The sequence below is a fragment of the Heteronotia binoei genome, chromosome 5 (genome assembly GCF_032191835.1).
Source record: "Heteronotia binoei isolate CCM8104 ecotype False Entrance Well chromosome 5, APGP_CSIRO_Hbin_v1, whole genome shotgun sequence".
NCBI classification, from domain to species: domain Eukaryota; kingdom Metazoa; phylum Chordata; class Lepidosauria; order Squamata; family Gekkonidae; genus Heteronotia; species Heteronotia binoei.
The window spans coordinates 83822842-83847781 of NC_083227.1; the positions used below are offsets into that span (position 1 = coordinate 83822842).

Genomic DNA, 24940 nt, shown 5'->3' on the forward strand with positions numbered 1-24940 from the left:
TGCAACCTACGTTCCTCATCCGAGGAAGGGTTAGGGTAAAAAGTGGACAACCAAACTTCTAAGTTGAGGTGGAACTGAGAGACCACCTTCGGAAGAAAACTAATGTCTGGAGCCAGGGAAACCCCAGTCTCACGAAAAACAAGATAAGGATAATCACACTGCATCGCCGTGAGCTGCCCAACACGATGTGCTGATGTGATGGCAACCAAAAATGCAGTCTTCCATGACAAGAGCTTCAAAAAGCACATGGCCATCGGCTCAAAGGGGCGACGAGTTAGTTTGTCCAGCACTAAAGTCAAGTCCCACAACTGTGGGGGCGATCTTGATGGTGGGTGCAACCTAAACAACCCCTTCAAAAAATTTTTGGAATGAGGGTGTGCAAAAACAGAGTACCCCTCCACCGGATCATGGAAGGCAGATATTGCCGCCAAATAAACTTTGATGGAGGAGAAAACCAGGCCCGCATCCACTAGGGACAACAAAAAATCAAAAATTGCTGACAACCCCACCCTGCTAGGTGAGACCGACGGGTCAACTAAAAACTTAGTAAATCTCCGCCACTTCCTGTCATAGGAAGCGCGGGTGGATGGTTTTCTGCTGTTCATAAGGACCTGCTGGACCCTGTCAGAGAACCCTACTGGTCGATGAACCATGCTGTCAGCTTCAAATGGGGCACGTTTTGATGGAATACATGCTCGCCCTGAGCTGACAGAAGGTCCGGTTCTGCCGGGAACTGGTAGAAGACCCCCCGCGACAGTTGGAGCAGAATCAAGAACCAGTTCCGGCGAGGCCACCAGGGAGTCACCAGGATGCAGCGTGGTCTCTCCCTTGCTATTTTGTTGACCACCCTCGTCAACAATGGCAGAGGCGGGAATATGTAGATGAACCGACCCTCCCAAGGAAGCAGGAGCCCGTCTCCCAGAGAGGCTGGATCCGCTCCCCCTCTGGAACAGAACATGGGGCATTTCTTGTTCTCGGCCGTGGCGAAGACATCCAGCTTCAGCTACCCCCAAAGCTAGAATACAGGCTTAAGAAAACGCCACTGCAGTTCCCACTCGTGCGGGGAAGCCCCACCCCTGCTGAGGGAGTCTGCCTGAATGTTGAGGACCCCCGGTAGAGAGCTCTGGTGGAAGAATTGGTGCCGTCGGCATCAAGGTCGAAGTGGGGGCAGTCGGGTGCGGTGCCGAAGTCATGGCGGAGGGAAGACGATCCATCTTCAGCTTCGATCTCGAGGGTGTCGAATCCGAGAGGTTTTTAGAAGACGATTCTATACGGTGTTTCTTTCTGGACTTATGCTTACTGGAAGCCGATGCCACGGAAGCTGCTGGTCGAGCCACGTCCCTTTGTAAAGTTAGGGAGGATGGCGAAGTTTGGGATCCCGAAGCATGGGACATTACAGGCTGTAGCGATGACTCTAAAAGATGGCTTTTTTTTTTTTCAATTCAGTAAGCATTTTTACTAATCTTTAAAACTTTGGATGGTCAAGCCCTTTCTTGCTATAAAGACAACTATTTATTCTTTCAGGATTCATCCCCCATGTGAAGTCCCATTTTGTGGCCGTCAAGTCTGCTTGGCTCTGAAATCCCTCTGCAGTTCTCCATTTTCAATCTGACCCAATTAACCGAAGACGTATTTGATAGCGTTTAGCACAAGAGCTCACTTTGGACAAAGAAACACATTTCTTATGCAGTTTATTGATTTTGCCTATGAAAAATGTTTTGCAGCGCTGATCCATGAATACTGAGCAAAGCAGACACGGGATGTCCACACTGAGGAGGTAACCTGCTGCTGCTTGCTAGTGGTGCAGGAAGGCAACGGCCAATATATCTCCAGGGTCTCCAATGAGCTTGCAAACTTGGCACTGGTGACGTTTTATAGATGCTGCAGCAAAGTACCAAAGCTGTGTTCCTGTTCATTTGCCATAAATTAGTTTTAATGTGTTTGTTTGTTTTGGTTCTGTGTAGATCAGGAGTGAGACTCTCAGCAAGAGTTTGATGGAGTTCATGGTCTCCCATCGCCTTTCTGTATAGACTTCAAAAGCACAAAGCCTTGGACTTTTGTGGAATATAGGCCAATTTCTTCATCACCGACAAGCGTTCCAGACAGTTCATATCATTTCAGCTGCAAGACAACTTTATTAGCAGCTTCCAATGCACTGAGCAGGTTTTGTAGCTCCTCCTCATTCATTTCTACAGAATACTGCTTCATGTCACCATTCTCCGACACATCCAGATCAAGGTTCAGAAGCGGCATTTGCAGCATTGAGAGCTTATCGCTAGACAGGGCAAGCTTTAGTTGCCAGTCAAAATCCTGTAGCTGTGCAGAAGAGATGGCATTTGTTCTCTCAACCAGCGCCTGCCTGATATCCGGCTTTCTCCCTTTCAAGCAAGTCACTACTGTTTTTTGAGAATCAGAACTCAGGTCACTCAACTGCTGAAGAGCCTCTTCATCAGAGAGATCTTTCCCAACCGTGGATTTAAAATATGTGGCAGCTTGCTCTAAAACTTCCATCCATTCCGTCAAATTCCAAACTGTGTTGTAGTCTTGGTAGCGAGGATATGCGCGGCCACACACTCCATCAACTACTTTATGGAGGAACTGCAACGTCTCCTCAGCCGACAACTTCTCCAACTGCCTCATGATTTTTTTCCTCCCTTTGCCCCCTAAAAGATGGCTTTTAAGTCTGGCCACACGATTTTTTCTAGTCTGTTTCCCAAACTGGCTGCAATAGAGGCAGGTATCGATTCTATGGGTCTCTCCCAGACAGAATAGGCATAAAGAATGTCCATCTGTCGATGGAATTTTGGCCCCACACCGGGTACACTTCTTAAATGTAGTTTTGGAATCTTTCCCTTCCATCTGCCCGGGAGGGGGGGGGGGATAGGAAAGAAAATAATGTGTGTGTTTTTTTACGATACTAGTGAAGATGAAAACGAAAAATTGGAAAGGGACAAAGAAAGACGGTGAAGATCGCAGAGAAGGAGACGCAGCGAGGTAGGTGTATCCCGAACGGTGGTAAAGAAGAAACTGGGTGGGTGGAGCGCCTTCCTCTCACTCCAGGCATGTGCAGTGGATGCCTCCTCCCCAGACTGAGAGGGAATGCACGCCAAAATTAACGCCTAAGATTGCTTTGAATTCTCTGAGGTCGGGTTCGATCCAGGCGGATAACCCATGTGTGGGACTGCACAGAGACCACGATGAAGATCAGGAGTTTAGTTGTTCAACTTGATGGCAGGTTAATATGGAAGATGGTGATCCAAGCAATGAAACTCATACTCTCCACTGATGATGACAATGTCCAAAGGTATCTTACCACCCAGGGTCCAACCTCAAAAAGAACTACAGGCCCATGAGGGTAGCTTTAAAATTATCAGAACATGTGTGTGAGATAGGTTAGGCTGACTGACTAGTTCAAGGAGCAGGTATTTGAACCTAAATCTCCATTGTTCTATTTCAATACTTGAACTACAAGAACACACAAGCTCTCCAAGGATATAGTCTAAATCAATGTACCTTCTCGCCTTCAGGGCCAGGGGTTCCACGCTCGCCCTACAAGGAAAAAAGAAACAAAAAAAAGTACATTTCATAGAGATAAATGCATCTTGGTGCTTTGAATGAAATGGCATCTGACACCAGCCAATACTTCTTCTCCTTTTGGGGGGGCTGCTTCCATGAGAGAAGGCTGGGTTATGTTTTCTGCTTCCATGGTCACACTGCAACAATTTCAAGCTGAGCACAAACCTGTTTCCAGTACGCATCCTTGAGAACCCTCAACTCAAATTCAATTCAAGCCCAACATTTCTGTTTTGAGAATGAATGTGAAGTTTGAATACAACTCAGAGAAACAGGTACCACTTACAGAAAACAGGAGTTTAGACACTTGCAATCATAAATAACCACTGTAATTATAACTAGCTTTGTCCATGAGAAAGGTACACTGCATAAATTATAAACAAAATTGAATCACTACTAGTTTTATATGGTTGATGGCATTAACTTTTTTTTTTTAAAAAAAATTATTATTGTCATATAATTACAACAATAGTCAAGATTACAATATATTACAAGAGTAATCATTTTAAAATAATACAGTTCAAAAGTAAATTAAATTATTGTATACAGGGTTGTTCAGTATAACTTTATGTTCTAATAAGTACATTATTACATGATACCATAACGCAATAACTTTCTTTTCATACACAGAAGATGAAACATAATAAATTGAACAAGCTAGTTTACATAGTATAAAATAATCCCAAATCTTCTTTCTCCAACATTTTAAGGATGGTATTGTAACAGATTTCCAATTGTATGCTATAAGCGATTTTGCAATTCTTTTGATAAAACAATTGTAATAATTTCCCTTTTTCTCTGTTCTATTCCAGATCGCAAAATTACTTCCGGATCTAAAGGAAAATTTGTATTCAGTATTTGGTCTATCTGGTGTATAATGAGTTTCCAGTAAGTTTGAATATGTGGACATGACCACCATGAATTAATATGTGAGGCTATATGTCCGCTTTATTTAGTACAGTTTGGTGATTGTACCGCTTTGAATCTATATAAAATTGAAGGAGGTAATCGGGTGATTAACTTAAAAGACTGAAATTTAACAGCAAAGAGGTTAGAACTTATACCCAAGGTAGACCATATTTCTGACCAGTCCTCTTTTGTTATTAATTTTCCTAAGTCCATAGACCATTGTTTTTGATAAATTGTTGTCTCCTCTTCATCAATTGGAAGTAAGATTCTATATAATAAAGTGTTAATTTTGGTGAATGCGTTCTATGTTTATATAAAATTAATTTGAAAGGGGTCATGTCTCTATTCATAGCTTGCTTTACTGGTTTGGATTCTAAACACTGTTGGAGTTTGTTTTAGTTTCTTCTCTAATCTATAAGAGAACCTTTCCCCCCAAAATGACATATATATACAAATCCAGCTTCTTTCCAAGTCTGAAAGGGTGAAGACTCTATTCCTGGGACAAACCATTTTTGATTAGCGTAAGAAGATATTGGAGAAAACTGAGAAGCTAATTTTTCCCTTCTTTTGGACCATATAGCAAGTGAGTTTTCTAAAAAAAATTGTAGGCCTATTTTTTTCTTTTTTTATAAGGTCTAAGTTCCATAACATATCATACAGCATGCCAGGGGATAGTGGATATACCTCAATCGGCACCCAATCAGGTGGATTCTTAACGATGGCTGCTATTATTAAAGTTCCAATGTTGATTGCTTCATAGTATAGTTTTAAATTTGGTATATCCAAACCTCCTCTTTTTTGAAGTCTAGATAAAGCTTGAAAGCTAATTCTAGGTTTTTTCTGTGCCCACAGAAATTTTGTAAAGTGTTTCTGCCAGGAAGAAAAGGCATCTTTCTGAATTTTGATTGGCAATGTGTGAAACAAAAATAGAAATTTAGATAGAATGAAAGATTTTAGATTACTAATTCTATCAGCCCAAGTCAGTATTTTCGCAGTACCTCTATTCAAAGTGTTTTCTATTTCTTTCTGTAACCTGTTAAAATTGGCTGAATAAAGGTCTGAAAGATTTTTGGGGATAAATATCCCTAGATATCTCCAGGGTTTGGTTGGGAGGTCATATCGATGATTATTTTTATAGCTTCCAAGTCTCTTTGTGAGATATTAATCAGGTGTATTATAGATTTCAGATGGCATTAACTTAAGAGAAGTCATGTTGGATCAGGCAAACGGCCCATCCAGTCCAACACTGTATCACACAGTGGCCAAAAAATCCAGGTGCCATCAGGAGGTCGATCAATCTCTCTTGCAAAGCAATAAAGTCCTTGCAGTAAGTACCTGCACACATGACCAATAATAAACAACAGTACATGGTCTGATTTCTTTTTCTTCTGCATTGCAACTTGCCATCATTCATGATCCCTACAGATCCCACACCAAACTTTGTATTTTATCCATATTTCTTTATGTATAGGAGCTCAAAGCAAACAGTCAGGCCCTTTTTAAGAAGCTACCTGAAGATGATTACTACTGGAATAGGTCTGTCCTTGAGCTGACACATACATGCACATGACTGCCACATTGTGATTACATGCATATGCGAAAGGATACCACAGAGCAAACATCACAGACAGAGCTTTAATATCACAACACATGGGAAAGGAGGCAGTTGTCACATTGAGTCATCAAGTGCAGAACATTAAAGAGAAGAAGCATCAACTGATGTACATGTATGTGGGAAAGAACTCTCTACTCAGTAAGCTGGGCCTAAGAAACTTGACTGTTTTCCTTCTTATCTAACAGGAAAGCTTGACTTGACAAGAATCTGCCATCAGCAGCATAATAATAGCTTTCTGCTCCATTCTCTCACCTTCTCTCCTGATGGTCCAACCTCACCAGGCTGCCCACGGTCCCCCTGTCACATAAATAACAGATTTGTCAGTAGCATGAAATGATCCAAATGAATCACCAAGAGCTGGGGTTGTAAGTGTAGATGGAACAGCTCATTAAAAGATGACCATGGGACTGCTGACCCCCACTACAACCTGTGTAACTGAATCATAAAATCCTATGAAGGAAAAGTGGCTCTGCATATCAGATAACTATAGTAGGCCAACTTCATCTAGCTTCCCAGTATGAATGACAGTGAATGGAAAAGCACAACAAACACAGCTGCTGAACGCACATAGGCAGGACATACATGTGAAATGGACTGCACCATGTAGCACAGGCTCTCTGTCTTGTGCAGAATTTGGTGCTATAGAGAAATTCCTAAGGATTTCTTTCTTATTTGAAAAATAAGACTTTTTCATTGTGTTTTTTGGAACAATGAATAGTATCTCTAAAGCCCAATGGTGAAAAGAGAAACAAACATAAGGATTTACAGTACTAACACAATGCATGGAGTACTGGAAAAATATTTTACCCTCATTTATCAGAAAGATTAGAAACCAGTTATACCATCAGAGAAGTTTGGGAAAAACTGCCACATATCTACTAGCAGTATCTACTAAAACTAGCAGTCTCTACTAAAACTTCAGAAAGCAAAATATGCTGGATTTTTGCTTTTGGAAAGTAAAACAGCACTCACAGAAGTGACTGGAAACATAATGCAGAATCCTGATTTCTAAGTGACATGACATCCTAATTTCTAAGCATCACTTGAGCAGGGTGCTTCAAACTGAAGCTTCATCAGAACCCACCTTGCTTCCTTCTTCACCTGGAGGTCCTCTAGGGCCCTAAAGTAAGAACATTTCATTTCAATTAGGAGTTTGCTGAGGTTTCCATGAAATGGATCAACATTTGTTATCACTTCACTAAGCATAGAAGAGTGAGAAAGCAGGTCAAGATTATGAAGATTATTAGAGATGCAAATCAGAAATGGTAAAGGGTAAGTCATGTTCTTTGTGTTTTTCAGTATATTAAATGACTACAGTGCACTATACCAAAGAGAACATCAGCCCTACTTGTAAAGGTTCCTTCTGTTCAAGCAGATTAGACTGAGACTGAACTCTTCCCATCCCCTTTCTGAAGGCCACAGAGGCTTCTAATTTCAGCTGGGGCAGGGTCACCTTTGCAATTTTTAAAGTACTACTGCTGATTGAAAGAATCCAAACAAATACAGAAAAAAGAGTCAGCCAGAGGCGGCTGGAATGAAGGTGCAAGTGACAGTTTCAAAGCCTTTGTCCAAAGGGATAATAACAGAAATGAAGAAGTTTTGGAGATTGGGAATTGTTATTTTAGCAGAACAGCAAGAATTGAAGCGCATCTGTTTATTCTTTCTGTTGTTTCCCCTTCAGTTTTCCCAGTTGATGTTAAATGATCTTGGGATTCAGAACCCTTACAACACTTAAATGCTGTCTTCAACACATGATGTTGTTTTATGTTGACAGACCATTGGTTAATCAAGGACAGTGTTGTTTACTCTGACCAAAAGCAGCTCTGCAGGGCAGAGGAGTTTCACCTACTACCTGATCTTTGTAACTGGAGTTGACAGTGACTGAACATGGGTTCTTCCGCATAGACAAAGGTACAGGTCCCAGTGCATTGTTATTGACAGTACCTTGTTGCAGTCCAAAAGTGAAATATGACCACTAACACCAGAACCCCTGCTCCAGTGGGACATAGTGTGAAAGGCTGATGCTCTATTGGTATCAATGTCAGCAGAACCATAAGGAACATTTTTCTGTGGCGGATCCAGTCCATTGGCTTACCAGAGTGGGTGTGGGTGTCTAAAATGGTTTTATTTCTAAGGGCATCCAGGGGAAGCCGTTTTGGTAAATCTGGTTGTGTTCCTAACTTGTGAGTTGGTTTTTATTTTGTTGGTGGCCTGTTACTTTGGTTTTTATATGCTGCTTTGTTAGCAACTTTGAGTCACTTTGCGATAAAGCAGAATTATAAGTATTGTGCACTTTGCTCAAGCACAAGAATCAGAGGTGCTGACGGCCAATAATCAAAGAAGTCTGCCTCTGCAAATATAGCAGTGCTTTAAAAAAGGCCATTGTGTCATATACAGCCTGAAAAAAACACACAGAAAGAAAACACAAAGACAATGTCCAAATGGAAAATTGACTGAACTGTTGATAGTTACTTTATCTAAAGATGAAAGAAAAAGAGAATCAAAAGCTAAAGCAACTAAGGTAATTCTCTTGGAGTGTAAATGCAGAAATGCTAATGGAATAGCAAAGGATGAGTGAGTGAGAAGGCATGATAACCTATAGAAAAGGGATTTGAGTATTTTGAATTTGGGCTTTTAGAAATTTTCCAAGCTGTTCTGCATTGATGCAAACCCCACATGTGGGACTGCACAGACTACACGAACACAGTTCTGATTTGCACAGGCTCCAAAACAGTCATGCATCTTCAAGAAGACTGCGATCAAAACAAGCCTAAGATGTTATTTTCCAGCTAATCTACAACCCCTCTTTTTGCATTTTGAGCCTAGAAATGGGGGGAGGGGGATCTCTTCTTGTGAAAGGGATATTGTGACCATTTTAGTTCCTTTGAATAGATGGCTAAAAAGTGGCAGGGAACTCAATATCCATGGTAGGGAATATGCAGCTGCGCCAACTAAACAGCCTTTGGAATGGGCCTTTCTTTTCGTTACTGCAAATTAGGAATGCCTGGCTGATTTAAAGACTCCAGAGCCTGGAGAAAACAATTAAGAATGAAGTCTGTTTCTTGTATAAGGTTACCCCCAACTGCAGATAAAAGAACTGACTTGGATTTCACAAACTCTCATAAACCTTCGGGTCATCTCTCACTAGAAGAAGATAGACTCACGCGATCTCCTGGGTCTCCTGGACGGCCAGGTGGTCCAGGAAAACCTTCTTCTCCATCCCCCTATAGGCACAAAGCAAATTAGAAGATACCACAAAAATCAAATCCATAGACAATACCCCCCCCCCCTTTAACTAGAGGAAGCTACAGGATACGAAGCCCACACCACTAACTACAGCCCAAATTCATTTGTGTCTGCACAACCCTGATTCATGGCCCCACAGAAATGTCAATATAGAAACAAAGCAGAACAGTAAGCTCCCACTTGACTTCCATAAGCAGACTATTTTCTTACCTTGTCTCCCTTCTGTCCTGGAAGCCCAGGAGATCCTCTAGGTCCTGGATCACCCTGGAAAATAAAATACACATGATGCAATCAGATTTAGGCCAATTATAATTTTTCAGAATTTGTACCACAAGTAGCACATTCTCATGTTTGGCAAATCGTGAGCTAACAATCTTCCCTTCAATCCCAGTATTACCATCTTCAACAACTTTTATCATTCACTAATTGGTCAGTACTCCCAAATATTGCCCTCGCCTCTATATGGGAATACTGACTGATAAGTGAATGGTATGGTCTGATAAAAGAGTTCTGGTTGTTGAAAGCTTATGCCCCAAAAGTCTTGTTTGGCTCTATGATACTGGCCTCCAAAATAGCACTTCTACTGCAAACCAATATAGCTACCCTCTGAAACTATTCTCAACTCCATATGTTTCTTATCCATCTCAGTGTTGTTCAACTGCTGCCATACCCACATCTACAACTACTGCCTTTTCCTATATAATTTTATCCCTTCTGCAGTCTTTCTAATAGAAACATGGTAAAGAATACACTTACAGGATTGCCCGGTTCTCCTTTCATCACTGTTCCATCACCATGTCCAGGAGGACCCTAGAAAGACAACCAAAGTGAGCTCTGAACCTCTATAAAATCCCAACCACAACTCTTGCACAGCACACCCCAGAACCAGAAAGCATGTTCTGCAAATCAATAGGAAGTATTTGTAGCAGAGTATGAGCTTTCTTGAGTCATAGCTCACTTCTTCAGCTGTGACTCACAAAAGCTCATGCCCTGCCACAAATTTTGTTAGTCTTTAAAGTGCTACTGGAGTTTTGCTCTTTTCTACTGATACAGACAGACTAACATGGCTACACATCTTGATCTATCAGTAGGAAGAATGGAGATGGTTGCTATCATCAGGGATAAAAACAACAGAGAGAACAACCAATTTGGAGGCTGGCTCCAAATTGGCTGTTCTCTCACAGAGTATTGTGCTAGAACGGCATAATTTCAGGATCTGGTCACATAATAAGCTATTGGTGGTACAAAGCTATAAACTCTGCATCCAATTTAATCAGGAGACAAGGTGGAAATATGGTGGCATACATCTGCTTTCAGTTTGTTACCATGGAAATTCAGAGTTTTCTGGATTACACTGGCTATCCTCTAGCTCCATTTCAATACAGCTTCTGTCCAGATTATAAAACAGCCTTGGTCACCCAGCCCAATGTCATCCACTGGGCAGTTGACAGGGGGAGTGCATCCCTGGTGGTGCATAACTTTTGATACCATTAATCTTAGGATATTTCTGAGATGATGGGCTCAGGTGGGCTTGGGTGGAACTGTTTTGCATTGACTATGGTCCTATCCAGCTCAGAGATCTCAGAAGGTGATACACTGAGGCTACTTCTCTGCCTCTTTACCTATGATGTATAGCAGAGTTTCATTTCATCCCCCATGCTTGCTAATGTTTACATAACACCACTAGGAGAGGTCATCAAGAAGCTGGGAATACAGTGTCACAACACAGTTCTATTTCTTCTTTCCATATGAATCCAGGGAGGCAACAGCAAGGTCAGGTTTCTTACCTGTAACTGAAGATCTTCGAGTGGTCATCTGTGCAGTCACACACGTGAGTTATCCGCCTGGATCAAACCCGACCTCGGAGAATTCAAAGCAATCTTAGGTGTTAATTTTGGCACGCACTCCGTCTCGTTCTGGGGAGGAGGCATCCACTGCACATGCCTAGAACGGGAAGGAGGCGCTCCACCCACCCAGTTTCTTCTAGCCGCTGTATAGAAAAATCTTGTAAGTAAAGAGAGCAAAAAAACCCCCAGCAGCGGGGAAGGCTGGGCGGGCGTGTGTGACTGCACAGAAGACCACTCGAAGATCATCAGTTACAGGTAAGAAACCCGTCCATCTTCTTCGTGGTCTCTGTGCAGTCCCACACAAGGGTGACTGGCAAGCTATTCTGCCCGGAGGCAGGTGCTGGATCTGTAATAAAAAGGCAAAGATTAATTATGTATATGAGAAATTAAGAAATGTACTTACAGAATAGAAGACTGGGGACGTCAGTCAAAAATGGAGTGCAATACAGCCTGTCCGAACGACGTGTCACGCCGAGCACGAACGTCTAATGCGTAGTGCGTGGCAAACGTAGATGGAGAAGACCAGACCGCAGCGGCCCAGATGTCTTCCATCGGGACGCCCTTGCAGAAGGCTGATGACGTGGAAATGGCTTGAGTGGAATGAGCTCGTAAACGCTCTGGTACAGGCTGCTCAGCCAGTCGGTAGCATAAGGTAATGGCCGCCACAATCCATTTAGAAAATCTTTGTGTTGAGATTTTACGACCTTGGTTGTGGGTTCCATAGGCTACGAAAAGTCTAGTGTCATTGCAGAAGGGGCGTGTCCACTCAATGTAGAAAGCAAGAGCCCTACGCACATCCAGATTGTGAAGGGCCCATTGACCATCATCAATAGGATTTTGAAAGAATGAAGGTAGAGTAGACAGTTTTCCTAAATGAAACGGTGAGACGACTTTAGGTAGAAAGGAAGGGTCAGGGCGTAATATTTCTCTATCATGGTGAAAGATAGTGTACGGAGGATCTGCCCTGAAAGCACAAATGTCACTGACCCTTCTACCCGATGTGAGTGCCACCAGCAATGCTGTCTTCCATGACAGAAGGTGCAGGGCGATAGACGCCATAGGCTCAAAAGGTGGTTTCAAAAGTTGGCTCAGCATGAGAGATAAGCTCCAAGTGGGGTGTAACTGACGGATTGGAGGTTGGAGGCGCAGGATTCCTTTCATGAACGCCTTAGTCGCGGAGTGGGAAAAAACGGTGCACCCCTCAATGTGTGGATGGAAGGCTGAGATGGCTGCCAAATGCACTTTCAAAGAAGAATAGGTTAGCCCTGCATTAGAGAGAGACAACGTATATGTCAAAATCTGGGCTATAGTGGAAAGTTCAGGGTGAAAGTTATGACGAGCAGCATATGCCGAAAAGCGTTTCCATTTCAGAGATTTTCTAGTGGAAGGTTTTCTGGCATTGAGCATGACCTGGCGAACATCAGAAGGAAAATTCAAAAACTGATTTTCCAGGCAGTCAGTCTTAAAAGACTAGGGTCGTGGTACAGGACCTTGCCTTTCTGTTGGGAGATTAAATCACGGACTTGGGGAAATCGGAGGAATGTGTTGTTTGAAAGTAAAAGGAGAGTGGTGAACCAAGGTTGACGGGACCACCATGGAGTGATCAGGATACAATTGGTCCGATCTAGCTTGATTTTTTGCAGTGTTCTTGTGATGAGAGGAATCGGTAGAAATAAGTAATGCGGTGGTCCTGACCACAGATGGAGGAAGGCATCTCCCACGGATTGCGGGGATGGAGTACCCTGAGTGTAGAAACATGGACACTGGGTATTGTGTGGGGAGGCAAAGACGTCTATTTACGGGACTCCGAATATTTTGAAGACTGTCTGAAGGTAATGGCAATTGAGGGTCCATTCGTGGTCGCTGACTAGGTGTTGGCTTAGTGCATCTGCTTGCACATTTTGGATTCCAGGCAGATGCACAGCTGTCAGAAATATGTCGTGCGCAATGCTCCAATTCCATAGGGACAGGATTCGTTTGCAGAGGCGGACAGAAGCAGTGCCTCCCTGATGGTAGCAACATTGTCCGAAGTGACCTGAATGTGTTGACCATGAAGAGATGGCAGAAAAGGCCTTAGAGCTCCATGAACTGCCAAAAGTTCCAGGCAACTGATGCGGAGGGATTTTTCGTAATCTGTCCACTGATCCTGAACTGTCAGCGTTCCCAAGTGGGCTCCCCATCCCCACTTCGAAGCGTCGGTCGTGACAATGGCAGATGGGGTTGGCTGTATGAACGGCATTCCAGTCAGAAGATGGCGTTCCAGAGTCCACCATTCCAGAGATGGGAGGATGTGAGATGGAACCGTAAGTAGGGTCATTTGGTGTTGATGATGTGGACGGAATGTCCGGACGAATCACAGTTGAAGAGGGTGCATGTGGAGTCTTGCAAAGCATAGGACGGAAGTGGTGGCTGCCATGAGACCCAACATACATTGGAAGATGAAGGCTGTTTGAGTACGGTGCATAATGATGATACTGGCTAGGGATTGAATATGGTGTACTCTGTCCGTTGGGAGGTAGGCCTTGTGCGCTAGAGTTGAGAGGCGTGCCCCTATGAACTGAATGTTCTGCGTAGGGATCAGGTTGGATTTTGTTAGATTGACCTGAAGGCCTAGCGAGGACAGAAGAGACAGGATGGTAGAGATGTCCTTTTGGAGTTGCTCTTTGGATTGAGCCACGACAAGCCAATCGTCTATGTAGGGGTAGATGGAGATCTTTTGTTGTCGGAGCAAGGCTGCCACCACCGCCATACATTTTGTGAAGACTCTTGGCGCTGTCAATAGACTGAAGGGGAGAGAGCGGAACTGGTAATGTTGGTCCCTGATGGCAAACCTGAGAAATCTTCTGTGATGATGATTGATGGTGAGGTGGAAGTAGGTGTCTCGAAGGTCTATCGACGCCATCCAGGCTTGCTCTGGAATTAGTGGTAGAATAGACTGCAGGGTAATCATGCGGAATTTTTTGTAACAAATGTGTTGATTAAGTTTGTGTAGGTCTAATATAGGACGTTGACCTCCGTCCCTCTTTGGAACCAAGAAGTAACGGGAGTAGAACCTTGTGTGATAGAACAGCGGTGGAACTGGTTCTATAGCCTCCTTGTCCAGCAAGGTGGTGATTTCATTCTGGAGAGGGAGGGAGGTGTACTTATGAATCTGCGGAGCTTCAGAGGTGAATCGAACTCTGTGATGTAACCCCTGTGGATGATCGCCAGGACCCATGAATCTGATGTTATCAATTCCCACATGGGGTAAAAAGGACGTAGTCTGGTGCTGTCTGTGTGATGTTGTGACGGATAGAGAGGAAGTATGAGAGAGTCAAAGAGACTATCAAAGATTTCAGGTTTTCACGGCTGGTAACATCATTAGGGTTTGCAGAATCTTTCGGGATCAAGTGCCGTGTTCTACTGGAGAAAGTTTCCCTTCCAGACGTTTTGTTCTCAGCTGCGGAGAACATCCTCAGTGGCGTTGCAGCCGGAGCAGGCGCTCAGACCTTCTTGGCTGCTGTGCACTGAGTGGGGCCAGGGCTGCTGGAGAGCTTCTATTTCTAGGCTGGAGGGGGTGTGATGAAAGGGCAATTGGTTTGTGGATGTGCCCATTGTTTGGTGGGCCTTCCAGGAAGCCCCACCAAACAATGGGCACATCCACAAACCAATTGCCCTTTCATCACACCCCCTCCAGCCTAGAAATAGCAGCTCTCCAGCAGCCCTGGCCCCACTCAATGCACAGCAGCCAAGAAGGTCTGAGCGCCTGCTCTGGCTGCAACGCCACTGAGGATGTTCTCCGCAGCTGAGAACGAAACGTCTGGAAGGAAAACTTTCTCCAGTAGAACACGGCACTTGATCCCGAAAGATTCTGCAAACCCTAGTCAAAGAGACTGTTTTGAAGCCGGGGCTGTCTTTTTTGTGATTTATGGACGGGCCCTTTGATGGAATGGCTGCTTGGCTGGAGGTACCTTGCGTTTCCAGAAATCGGTTTGTCTAGGTAAGTGGGGCTGCTTATAGTATGAAGGTTTTCAGACTCTCTGCCGATTAGGTTGAGATTGTTGTTGGTTAACTCCCAACCTCTTAGCCCTTTTCCTGCTGTCATCGACTGTAGTCAAAATATTATCTGTAGTGGCGTTGAAGAGGCCTTGACCATCCAAAGGTAAGTCTTCGATTTTGAACTTGATGTCAGGCTGTAGTGTAGAGGAACGGAGCCAGGCATGGTGATGTAGAGCGATAGATGTGGCCATGGTCCTGGGGGAGCAGGCTACTGCGTGACGTACTGAATTAATTTGTTGTTTGCTTACACGGGAGAGCTCCTGTAGTATATGTGATGCTTGCTTCTGTGTCGTGTCAGGTAAAGAAGGAATCATGGTGCTAAGCTGAGACGTCAAATTAAAAGTGTATGCTGAAAAGTAGGCTAAATAATTATGGATCTTGGAAGAGCAGTGGCAAGGGAGTAGATTTTCCTCCCTAATGTGTCTAATTTCTTTTCTTCCTTTTCAGGTGGAACCGGATGGTGTGTTTGCTTAGATTTTGATGACGAATGCATGATCATGGAATTGGGCGCCGGATGGTTGAATAGAAATTTTGAATGCGGGGCATGAATTTTGTAGAGAGACTCAATCCTTTTGGATGTAGGTGGGACTGATGCTGGTTTATCCCATGCCTCTTTTAAGGCTTCTAGATGAACTGGAAGCATAGGGAGAAAAGAGCCTGCCGGCAGGTCTGCATACACCAAGTCATGGACTACATCTGACACTCTAGGTAGGTCAGCGGTGAGTTTGATATTTAGGGCATTAGCCATGTTGGAGAGTAAATCCAAGTAAGCCTTGGATCCTTCCGATGGTGAGAGGTCAGCCGGCTTGGTAATATCAGAGGCTGGAGAATGAGGTGTGGAAGTCATTGATTGAGAGGAGTCTGAGTGTTCAGCTTCAGATTCTTCAGGGGCATCAATGGCAATGTCGGTGGGAGCCGAATAAGTAGGTTTGGTAGGCATTGTCACAGGCTTAGTTGTCAAGGAAGGCTGTTCAGGCTGTTGTTTCGAAGAGATTGAGCAGGCTGAAGTAGACCTGGCTGGTGATAGTGATTTGGACACTAAAGTATAATGTCGTGGATGATGTTGAGGACTTCCATGGGATCTGGTACAAGAAACCTCCTCACGGTACCGAGGACGGTAGGTGTCTTCACGGTATTGAGCCTCTCAGTATGTAGGTTGATAAGCCATCTCACGGTACCGAGGCTGGAATGGTTCTTCACGGTACCGATACCGATGTGACTCTGAAGAAGGTGACCTGTAGTACTATCGGTACCTACGTGGGGATGGTGGCCTGGAACGTGATGGACTGAAATAGTAGTAACGTTCCCTGCAGTGACGTGGGGATCGCTCTGCTAGAACTCGAGTGGACGGCTCCCTGGGCATCGACGGCTCCCGTCGGAGTGGAGACACTGGAGAGACTGTCTGCTGTTTGCGAGGCAAGGAAACTTCTCGAAAGGAGTGTGCTTCAAGAAGGTTAGCTCGTTGACGCCAATGGCGCAATGATTCAGGCGACTCAGTGTCAAGAATGTTTTCAGGCAGGGATTCATGGATTGAAGGAGATCTATAGTGGACATGGACGATCTCATCAGGTACCGTGTCAATATGCTCCGGTGGAGTCGGTACTGTCGGCATCGAGGTCGAAGTGGAAACAGTCGGGTGCGGTGCTGAAGTCATAGTGGGAGACCTAGGGACCGAAGACCGATGATCCGTCTTTGGCTTCGATCTCTGGGATGTCGAATCTGAGGGTTTTCCAGAAGTCGATTCCATACAGTGTTTCTTTTTGGAATTGTCAGACTTCTTGGAGTGTTTTCCAGACTTATGCTTGCTAGGAGCTGATGCCACGGAAGCTGCTGATTGAGCCACATCCCTTTGTACCGTAAGGGATGATGGCAAAATTTGGGATCCCGAAGCGTGGGACATCACAGACCGTAGTGATGACTCCAGAAGGTGACTTTTGAGCCTGGCCGCACTATTTTTTCTAGCCTGTTTCCCAAACTGGCTACAGTAGAGGCAAGTATCGGTTCTATGGGTCTCCCCCAGACAGAAAAGGCACAGAGAATGTCCATCTGTCGATGGAATTTTAGCACCGAACGCACTTCTTAAAGGTGATTTTGGTGTCTTTCCCTTCCATCCGCCCAAGAAGAGGGGAGGGGGGGAAGGGGGAAGAGGAAGGTAGAAGAAGATAAGATATATACACACACACACACATATATATATATATATATATATATATATATATATATATATATATATATATATATATATATATATATATATTTTACAATACCGGAGAGGTGAAGATCAAAAACTCGGAAGAGTGAAGAGAAAAAGAATGCAAGGAACAGAGTGAAGATTGCAGAGAAATACGGAGACGCAGCAAGGTAGGTGTATCCCAGACGGCGGTAAAGAAGAAACTGGGTGGGTGGAGCGCCTCCTTCCTGTTCTAGGCATGCGCAGTGGATGCCTCCTCCCCAGAACGAGATGGAGTGCGCACCAAAATTAACGCCTAAGATTGCTTTGAATTCTCCAAGGTCGGGTTCGATCCAGGTGGATAACCCATGTGTGCGACTTCACAGTGACCACGAAGATCATCTCTAAAATACTGTCAGGAGATGTTGAAAGGCTTACTGAAACAATGCATACAAGGTGGTGTAAAGCAGAGGTCCTCAACATCTTAGAGCCTGAGGGCACATGTGGAATTCTGATGCAACATGGTGGGTGCAGCAACAAAATGGCTGCCACAGATGCCGCAGGAGACAGAGTCAGCAACAAAACGACTGCCAGAGCTTAACATCAGTAACATATCATAAATCCTTGTGCTGTGATGGCAGTTGCTGCCAAATTAACATTTAAAAAAAATCTGCACAGCCAATCAGTCAGAAGCCTTGCTGGGCAAAAGCCCTACCTGGCCCCACCCACTACCTAAAAACCCACTACCTAAAAACTGGTGGGTGCACTGGCACCCATAGGTATCACGTTGGGCACTCCTGGTGTAAAGCACAACCAGGATTACAGTTTAGTGGCGCTCCGAGATCCTGACCTCTCAACACAGCAACAAAGAAAGAACTGAGGGAAAAGGGGAGTCCCACCCTTCAGAGCATATGACATGAGCAGGAAAATGGTCGCTGAGACACTCCAAAGAGAAGGGGCTCCTCTAGAGTGTTTCTCAGCTCTAGAAAATGTTAGGAAAAAACCTCCAGCATCTAGCCTGCACAAGCATAGTCCCAATGTGGTACTGCACAGAAGACTGAAGAAGAAATAGAGGTTCCCAAGTCCGCATACTTGCGCTTAGGCTGGTTTGCTAGTTGTGACCAGTCTTGGAAGTGGAAGACTTGATCCTAGCTACATATGCCTTGGTAATATTGATTTTAGACTACTGGCTACTGTAAGTATAGCAAACAATTCAGGAACTACAGCTGATGCAGAATGAAGAAGCCAGGGTCTTAACTGGGAATTTCCACAGGAATCATATATCCCTTACAGTAGCACAACTACACTGGCTTTGGATTTGTTTCTTGGCCCAATTCAGAGTACTGGTATTGCCAGTTAAAGTCCTAAATGGCTTGGACCAGGATATCTGAAGAACTATCTACACCCATCCAAGTCTGTGGAGTGCAATATGCCAGGACTAGTGCTCACTCCACAACAGCTGAGAACACTCAAGAGAGAAGGCCCTCTCCACTGTGACCTCCCAGGCTCTCAAAGTGGCTCTCCCTGGAGAGCTGAATGGCCCCCTCACTGAAAGCTTCCCAAAGATTAGTCAAAAGAATTCTTTTCTGTGAGGTTAAAATCTTCCTCCCAAATTTTAGATTGATTTGTGTTAGGTTTTAAGATTTTAATTTCAAATTCTGATGGGGCTTTATCATGTTTTGAATTCTTGCTGCTTAATGCTGTTTTCTGTTATAGACATAACTGGTTGAATTTTTTATATGATTATTTATTGCTTTAATATTTATTTATTCTAAACTGCCCTGAGTACTTTGAAAGCAGAAGGGTGGGGTGTATATTTTGTAAACAAATACATTCTCACTGGCAGACCTCACTTGGTATTGATGGGCTGGAAATCATAAGGATTTCTTCTCAGCATGACAGCAAGGTGAAGAAAACCTTCAGGTTTCTTCCAGACCTATTGTTCAATTATTTTGCTCCCACAGATTTTTGTTTCAGGATACAGTGTGCCATGAGCAAGGGCAGAACAGGCAGGGAGAAAAGAAGGATCACTTACTCGCTCACCTCGGTCGCCCTTGTCCCCCTACAAGAAAAAATACCTTTATGTAAGTACATGTTCCACACAGTACATGTTGGTGGCCCACCTACCTAAATACAGGAAAAGTAAAGCACAATAGGCATTTATAGGAATGTGGCACATGAACAGCACAAAAAAAGCACAGTGCTGAGCCAAATTATAACAAATAACTTTAGGATCAATTCTATGTGCCCACATCCAGTAAGATATTTCTGACAGGTCTATGATGCACTGGGTGATAAACTCAGGGTATACTTGTAAAACTACACAATTAGAGATGTGGCCCAGGAATTTTTAAAGGTCCAAGAGAATCCAGGGGCATTTCTCAGATTGCTTCAGTGATGCCCCCAGATACGTTTTTGCTTGGATTCACTGCCCTGCCAGGCCAACCTTGCATATATGAATGATGATGTCATATGCATTATGAAGAAGGGACATGTAGGATTGATAAATATGCCACTTCAAAGAGATAGAGGGACAAGATGGAAGAACTACAGCATAAAGACAAGACCTGTTATTGTAGGGGTAATATTAATGAGTTTGGGACAGGTATGCGGGTGTTTTCATTCTCTCTGTGTGCACACAGAAGCATACATGTATGTAACTGCTGTCAAGCCACAATCAGCTTATGGCAACACCTGCATGGGGGCTTTCAAGGCAAGTGGGAAGCATGGGTTGTTTTGCCATTGCCTTCCTCTGCCAACCTTCCTTGGTGGTCTCCCCATCCAAGACTGAGCTATATCATGACACCTTGCTTCCTAGAGATGCTTATGGGGTTCTGTAAACTTGCCTTTGGAGAGGGGACAGTAAGAAGAGCAACTGCTGAAGCACAACACAGTCTGAGGCAGTCGGAGAAAGAATACCTTAACAAATTCTCCTGGAGGTCCTTGTGGTCCAGGAGGTCCGAGAGGCCCAGGAGGTCCAGGAAAACCACTTGCTCCCCTGGGTCCAGGACTTCCAGTAGTTCCAGGGATTCCCTTGAGACAGGAAACACATATTCAAGGATGTGCACAGCAAAACCCAGGGTCTATTTAACAGGTATTCTGAAGATGCTTTTTTCAACAATGGCTCAAGTAAGCAGTGAAATTTCAAAAATGGAACAGCAATACTGAAATGGCTATATGATGCTACAGGTTGGACTAAGATATTCATGTCCTTCCCACCCCACTACTGATTTCTTGCCTGTATAATGCTACATACCGGGTTGCCAGGCTCCCCTTTCTGGCCAGGAAGTCCACCTTCTCCATCTACAACTCCTCTAGGCTCTCCCTGCCCAAGACAAAAGGCCGAAGGTCATCATGGCACATTTAAAGACAGAAATGAAATGCAAAGCTGCATCAGCTTCTCTGAGAAAATGATAGATTCAGTTGGGTAGCTGTGTTGGTCTGAAGCAACAGAATAAAAAAATTAAGTTCAATGGCACCTTTAAGTCCAATGAAATTTTATTCAAGGTATAAGCTGAAGAGGTATGTGTTTACACTAAGGCTTATAAGTTATACCTTGGATACAACTTTGTTGGTCTTAAAGGTGACACTGAACTTGAATTTTGTTCTGAGGAAAAACTCTGCCCTCTGCTGCTACTTTGAAGAATTACCGGTATAACCTGGGAAGATATCGGAGGAACCTGAAGCATGCTTAAATATGACTGAGATCCAGTTCATCTTTCATGGAAATAGATAAATATGGGTAGCCATATTAGTCTATCTATAGTTGTAGAAGAGTAAGAGTCCAGTAGCACTTAAAGACTAACAAAATTTGTGGTAGGGCATAAGCTTTTATGAGTCAATGCTCTGTAACTGAAGAAGTGGGCAGACTCACAAAAGCTCAAACCCTACTACAAATTTTGTTTAGTCTTTATGGTGCTACTGGACTCTTACTCTTTTCACATCTTGTATTCCATTCTAAAACTCTATAACAACAGACTTCAGGCTTTTCCACCATAGTCTGAAACAAATCTTTTTTACTCTCTCGACTTTTTTTTTGGGGGGGGGGGTGGTTATACTGAACATTCAGACTAACAAAGAGCTCAGGAGAACTTGAGGAAGGTGCCATGGCTCAGTTATGGAGGAGTCATGACTCAGGAAGAATATCTGCTTGACATGCAGAAGATTCCAGGTTCAATCCCCATCATCTCCAGTTGAAAAGACCAACAGGTAGTAGGTAATGTGGTTCCACTGCTCTTTTATGTTAGCAAGACTCAATGTTCTACCCTCAGTGGTACTGTCTGGGAGGTTTGCCAACATTCCTCATCAGGATAGAGCCTGCCCATGTAATGGAAGGCACCTTGAAACGGGCGCCCATGTCTTACTTGTGATTTTTATGGGGAAGTGCGGGACTGTATAATCAAACCTATTCTGTCTAATTTTTATGGATTACCTGAAGCGAAGTTATTTTTTTTCCTACTATCTGACTAATGTTTCCATATCACAAGCCTAGTTGCAAAGTACCTTTTGGCTGCCATAACAATCAGGGAGCAAAAGACTAGCTCCCCTTCTTGATGTTTGACTGGTTTTTATAGCTGAAACTCCATGTAAATTTGCTATGCTGTACTTTTTATTTCTATGCCAATAAAAATATCTGGATTTTTTTTTTTAGGTAATGTGGAAGACCACTGTCTTAAGACCCCGGAGAGCTGCTGCCAGTCTGAGCAAACAACACTGAGCTCGATGGAGCAGTAAGTTTGCACAATATTTTGTTATATTTTTGCAGATTCTAATAAAACTTGTTTAATAACTTTTGCTTTTAAATCTGGGAAAAGCAACCCTGACGAATTATCTACAGCAAGCCCTGCAAACAAAACAGCAGACTAAGACTCTTAAACAAGGAAACACATCCCAATGTAGTTTTGTCATCATTTTACATTTCTAACTTGGTGGTAACTAATGTCAGACAAATTGGACACTCCCCCATAGTGATAGGGTGAGACTAACTTTTTCTATCTGCAGCACAGTTCCACCAGCCAAATAGCAGATTACATATGGGAACAGGAAATGAGGGTTGTATTCAAAGACTACCTGGCTGAGAGAAATTCCCTAAAGGAGTGGAGGCACACTTTTTGGTGAGAAGTTGATAAGCCCTTTTTTCACCTTGATCTGAATGTGCTGAATTCAGAAATGAAGTTTACCAAGCTCTATTTGTCATTTTCATTATAGCAAGCAATGCCTCAGGTGACAAATCTCTCAAAAGAACAATGTTGAGGATATTCTGGGGTGAAAAATTGATAACATCATTTTTCTACTTATTTTTAACGTGTCTGCTATAAAAAAGCTATTTTCTGAGCTTGTCATTCTTCTACTGTGAAATAAAAAAGCAAGAATAAACTGACATCTAAAATTGCTATATTTCTTCACAGTGGACTGATTCTGCAAAATTAACACATAGCGTTCAGCAGAACAAAACAAAATGCTTTTATATAGCTTAGCAAATATTTTTTAAAAAGAAATTAGCAAGAGGTTGCATCATGAGGTTTGATGCTTCATATTTTCATGTATTTCACTACCAAAACACAGCTGAAAGCATCCATACAATGGGTTTGTCATCAGCAATAGGTGCTGGAGTTAGCAATGTGAAGCTTCCTACTGCATTATGTCCAATCCATTTTCTCTGGGGCAGAAAAGTTAGGAAACTTACAAGTTGCTTGCCTCCATACCCCTGATTGATAACAAGCTCTCTTTATGCAGTACATTGTTTGCAGAAAGCAATATTTTAGGTGACCAACATTTGTGAAACAAAACCAATCTTGTATGACTGCTGCTGCTCTCATTGGGCAGACTGCACATTTCAAAAGACAAATTTCTCCACTGACTTGTATGTTTTTTTGGGTTTTTTTAGAAAGACCACTTTTTCCTAGATTTTTAAGTAGATCGGGATCTGAGCAAAATGCTTTCCAAGCTCTTTGTTTGCCACATACTACGAGAGCCAGTTTGGTGTAGTGGTTAAGTGTGTGGACTCTTATCTGGGAGAACCAGTTTTGACTCCCCACTCCTCCACTTGCACCTGCTGGAATGGCCTTGGGTTAGCCATAGCTCTGGCAGAGGTTGTCCTTGAAAGAGCAGCTGCTGTGAGAGCCCTCTCAGCCCCACTGACCTCACAGGGTGTCTGTTGTGGGGGGAGAAAATATAGGAGATTGTAAGTCACTCTGAGTCTCTGATTCAGAGAGAAGGGTGGAATATAAATCTGCAGTCTTCTTCTACAACACAGCTTGCATTACAGCACACAAAGTAAAATTCTTGTTATCAGCTGACATGTGATTGACTACCAGTGCTCTTGAATCCACAGTGGAATCAGAAAACTTCATTTGAATCATCTTCTCTGAATCCTCTAGAAACTATCATGGTCTTGTTCTTCAGAATGGAAAAAAAAACAAGAGCATCCTTTTTGTCTAGAACAGTCAGGAAATCTGGCCAGTTGCTTAGAAGTAGAACAAATCTGCAAACTGCCTTAAAACTTTATTGTTTGCCCTTTCTTTGACAGATTCTGACCTGTAACATCAGTCCTGATGAAATGGCATCCACTGTGAAAAACAAATATCATGGAATTGTCAGCCAGGTCACTAACAGTGCCACAGCCACAGGGTTTCCCTTGAACCACCACAAATGCTTGGCCATCAATTAAATGACATGAAGCACTTTCAAGCATCACTTGAGAAAATAAATATAACTGCTTGTCAGTGTATCTCCACTAACAGATTTGTTCCCTTCTCTGAAGTTTCCAGTTCTATGAATGCAAATGGCACCAGCCATGCTGCAATGTTTTTTTTGGAGTTCTATTGCTCTTCCAGCTTCAGAAGCCACAATTAAATGACACAAGATGTTTTGACTGGCTGCTTCTGGCAAAACTCCAAGTCTTCTGTTTCTGAGATGCAAGTATCTTTACCTTATCTAATAGATTATGGAATTTTATTTGCAAAGTTCCCTCCACTAGCACCACAAATCTTTCTCAAACAAACATGATCAACTGCATCCGGTCCAACTTTTCAATACTGCATAGATAATCTTGTATCAGTGCTGTACATGACGCCTTTTGTAGCAGTGACATGAAGAGTTGCAATGGGGGAATCAGAAGACAAACACGTTGAATTGTTCCAGAGTCTAGAGCACTTCACTTTCATCTCCCTGATCAGATCTTTCATCTAAGCCTTTAGCAACCGAGTTGTCCTGCTGGAACTGATGGAACCTAAGAAGCTAAAGCTTTTGTGCAAGATACAAGACTACACCTGGCATGATTTGCATGATCACATCTGTGCAAAGATGGCACCATTATCCTGAATTCATACAGATGCAAATCACCATTTCCATTTCTCCAAGCCCTTATGAAGAGCAGAAAGAATGAAATGATGTCCATATATTGTTACTGGAAGTAAAAATTAGAATTGTTAGCTGTACTGCTTTATAAAAATGCTGGTTTTTATGTGAGTTTGGATTGTTGGATGTAGTAATGGACAGAATTTTTAACACCTCATAGTTGTTCTCTGTACATGATTCTGC

The 24940-nt window shown here is 43.2% G+C and overlaps 2 protein-coding genes across 2 annotated transcripts in view; both read right to left on the minus strand.

Moving 5' to 3' along the window:
- The window catches only part of LOC132572014 (collagen alpha-1(VII) chain-like), a 119216-nt gene that overhangs the window by 18066 nt on the left and 76210 nt on the right, over positions 1–24940 (minus strand). The window contains exons 38-46 of the mRNA XM_060238805.1: positions 20655–20723; positions 20318–20431; positions 19434–19460; positions 10100–10153; positions 9554–9607; positions 9262–9321; positions 7182–7217; positions 6350–6394; positions 3514–3549 (exon numbers count right to left, since the gene is read on the minus strand). Coding sequence (XP_060094788.1) covers positions 3514–3549; positions 6350–6394; positions 7182–7217; positions 9262–9321; positions 9554–9607; positions 10100–10153; positions 19434–19460; positions 20318–20431; positions 20655–20723 — 495 coding nt within the window. The remainder of the gene's footprint in view (positions 1–3513; positions 3550–6349; positions 6395–7181; positions 7218–9261; positions 9322–9553; positions 9608–10099; positions 10154–19433; positions 19461–20317; positions 20432–20654; positions 20724–24940) is intronic.
- LOC132572548 (COMM domain-containing protein 8-like) lies at positions 1675–2658 on the minus strand. The gene has a single exon (XM_060239709.1). It carries the CDS (start codon positions 2638–2640, stop codon positions 2113–2115), a length of 528 nt encoding a protein of 175 aa, XP_060095692.1. The 5' UTR covers positions 2641–2658; the 3' UTR covers positions 1675–2112.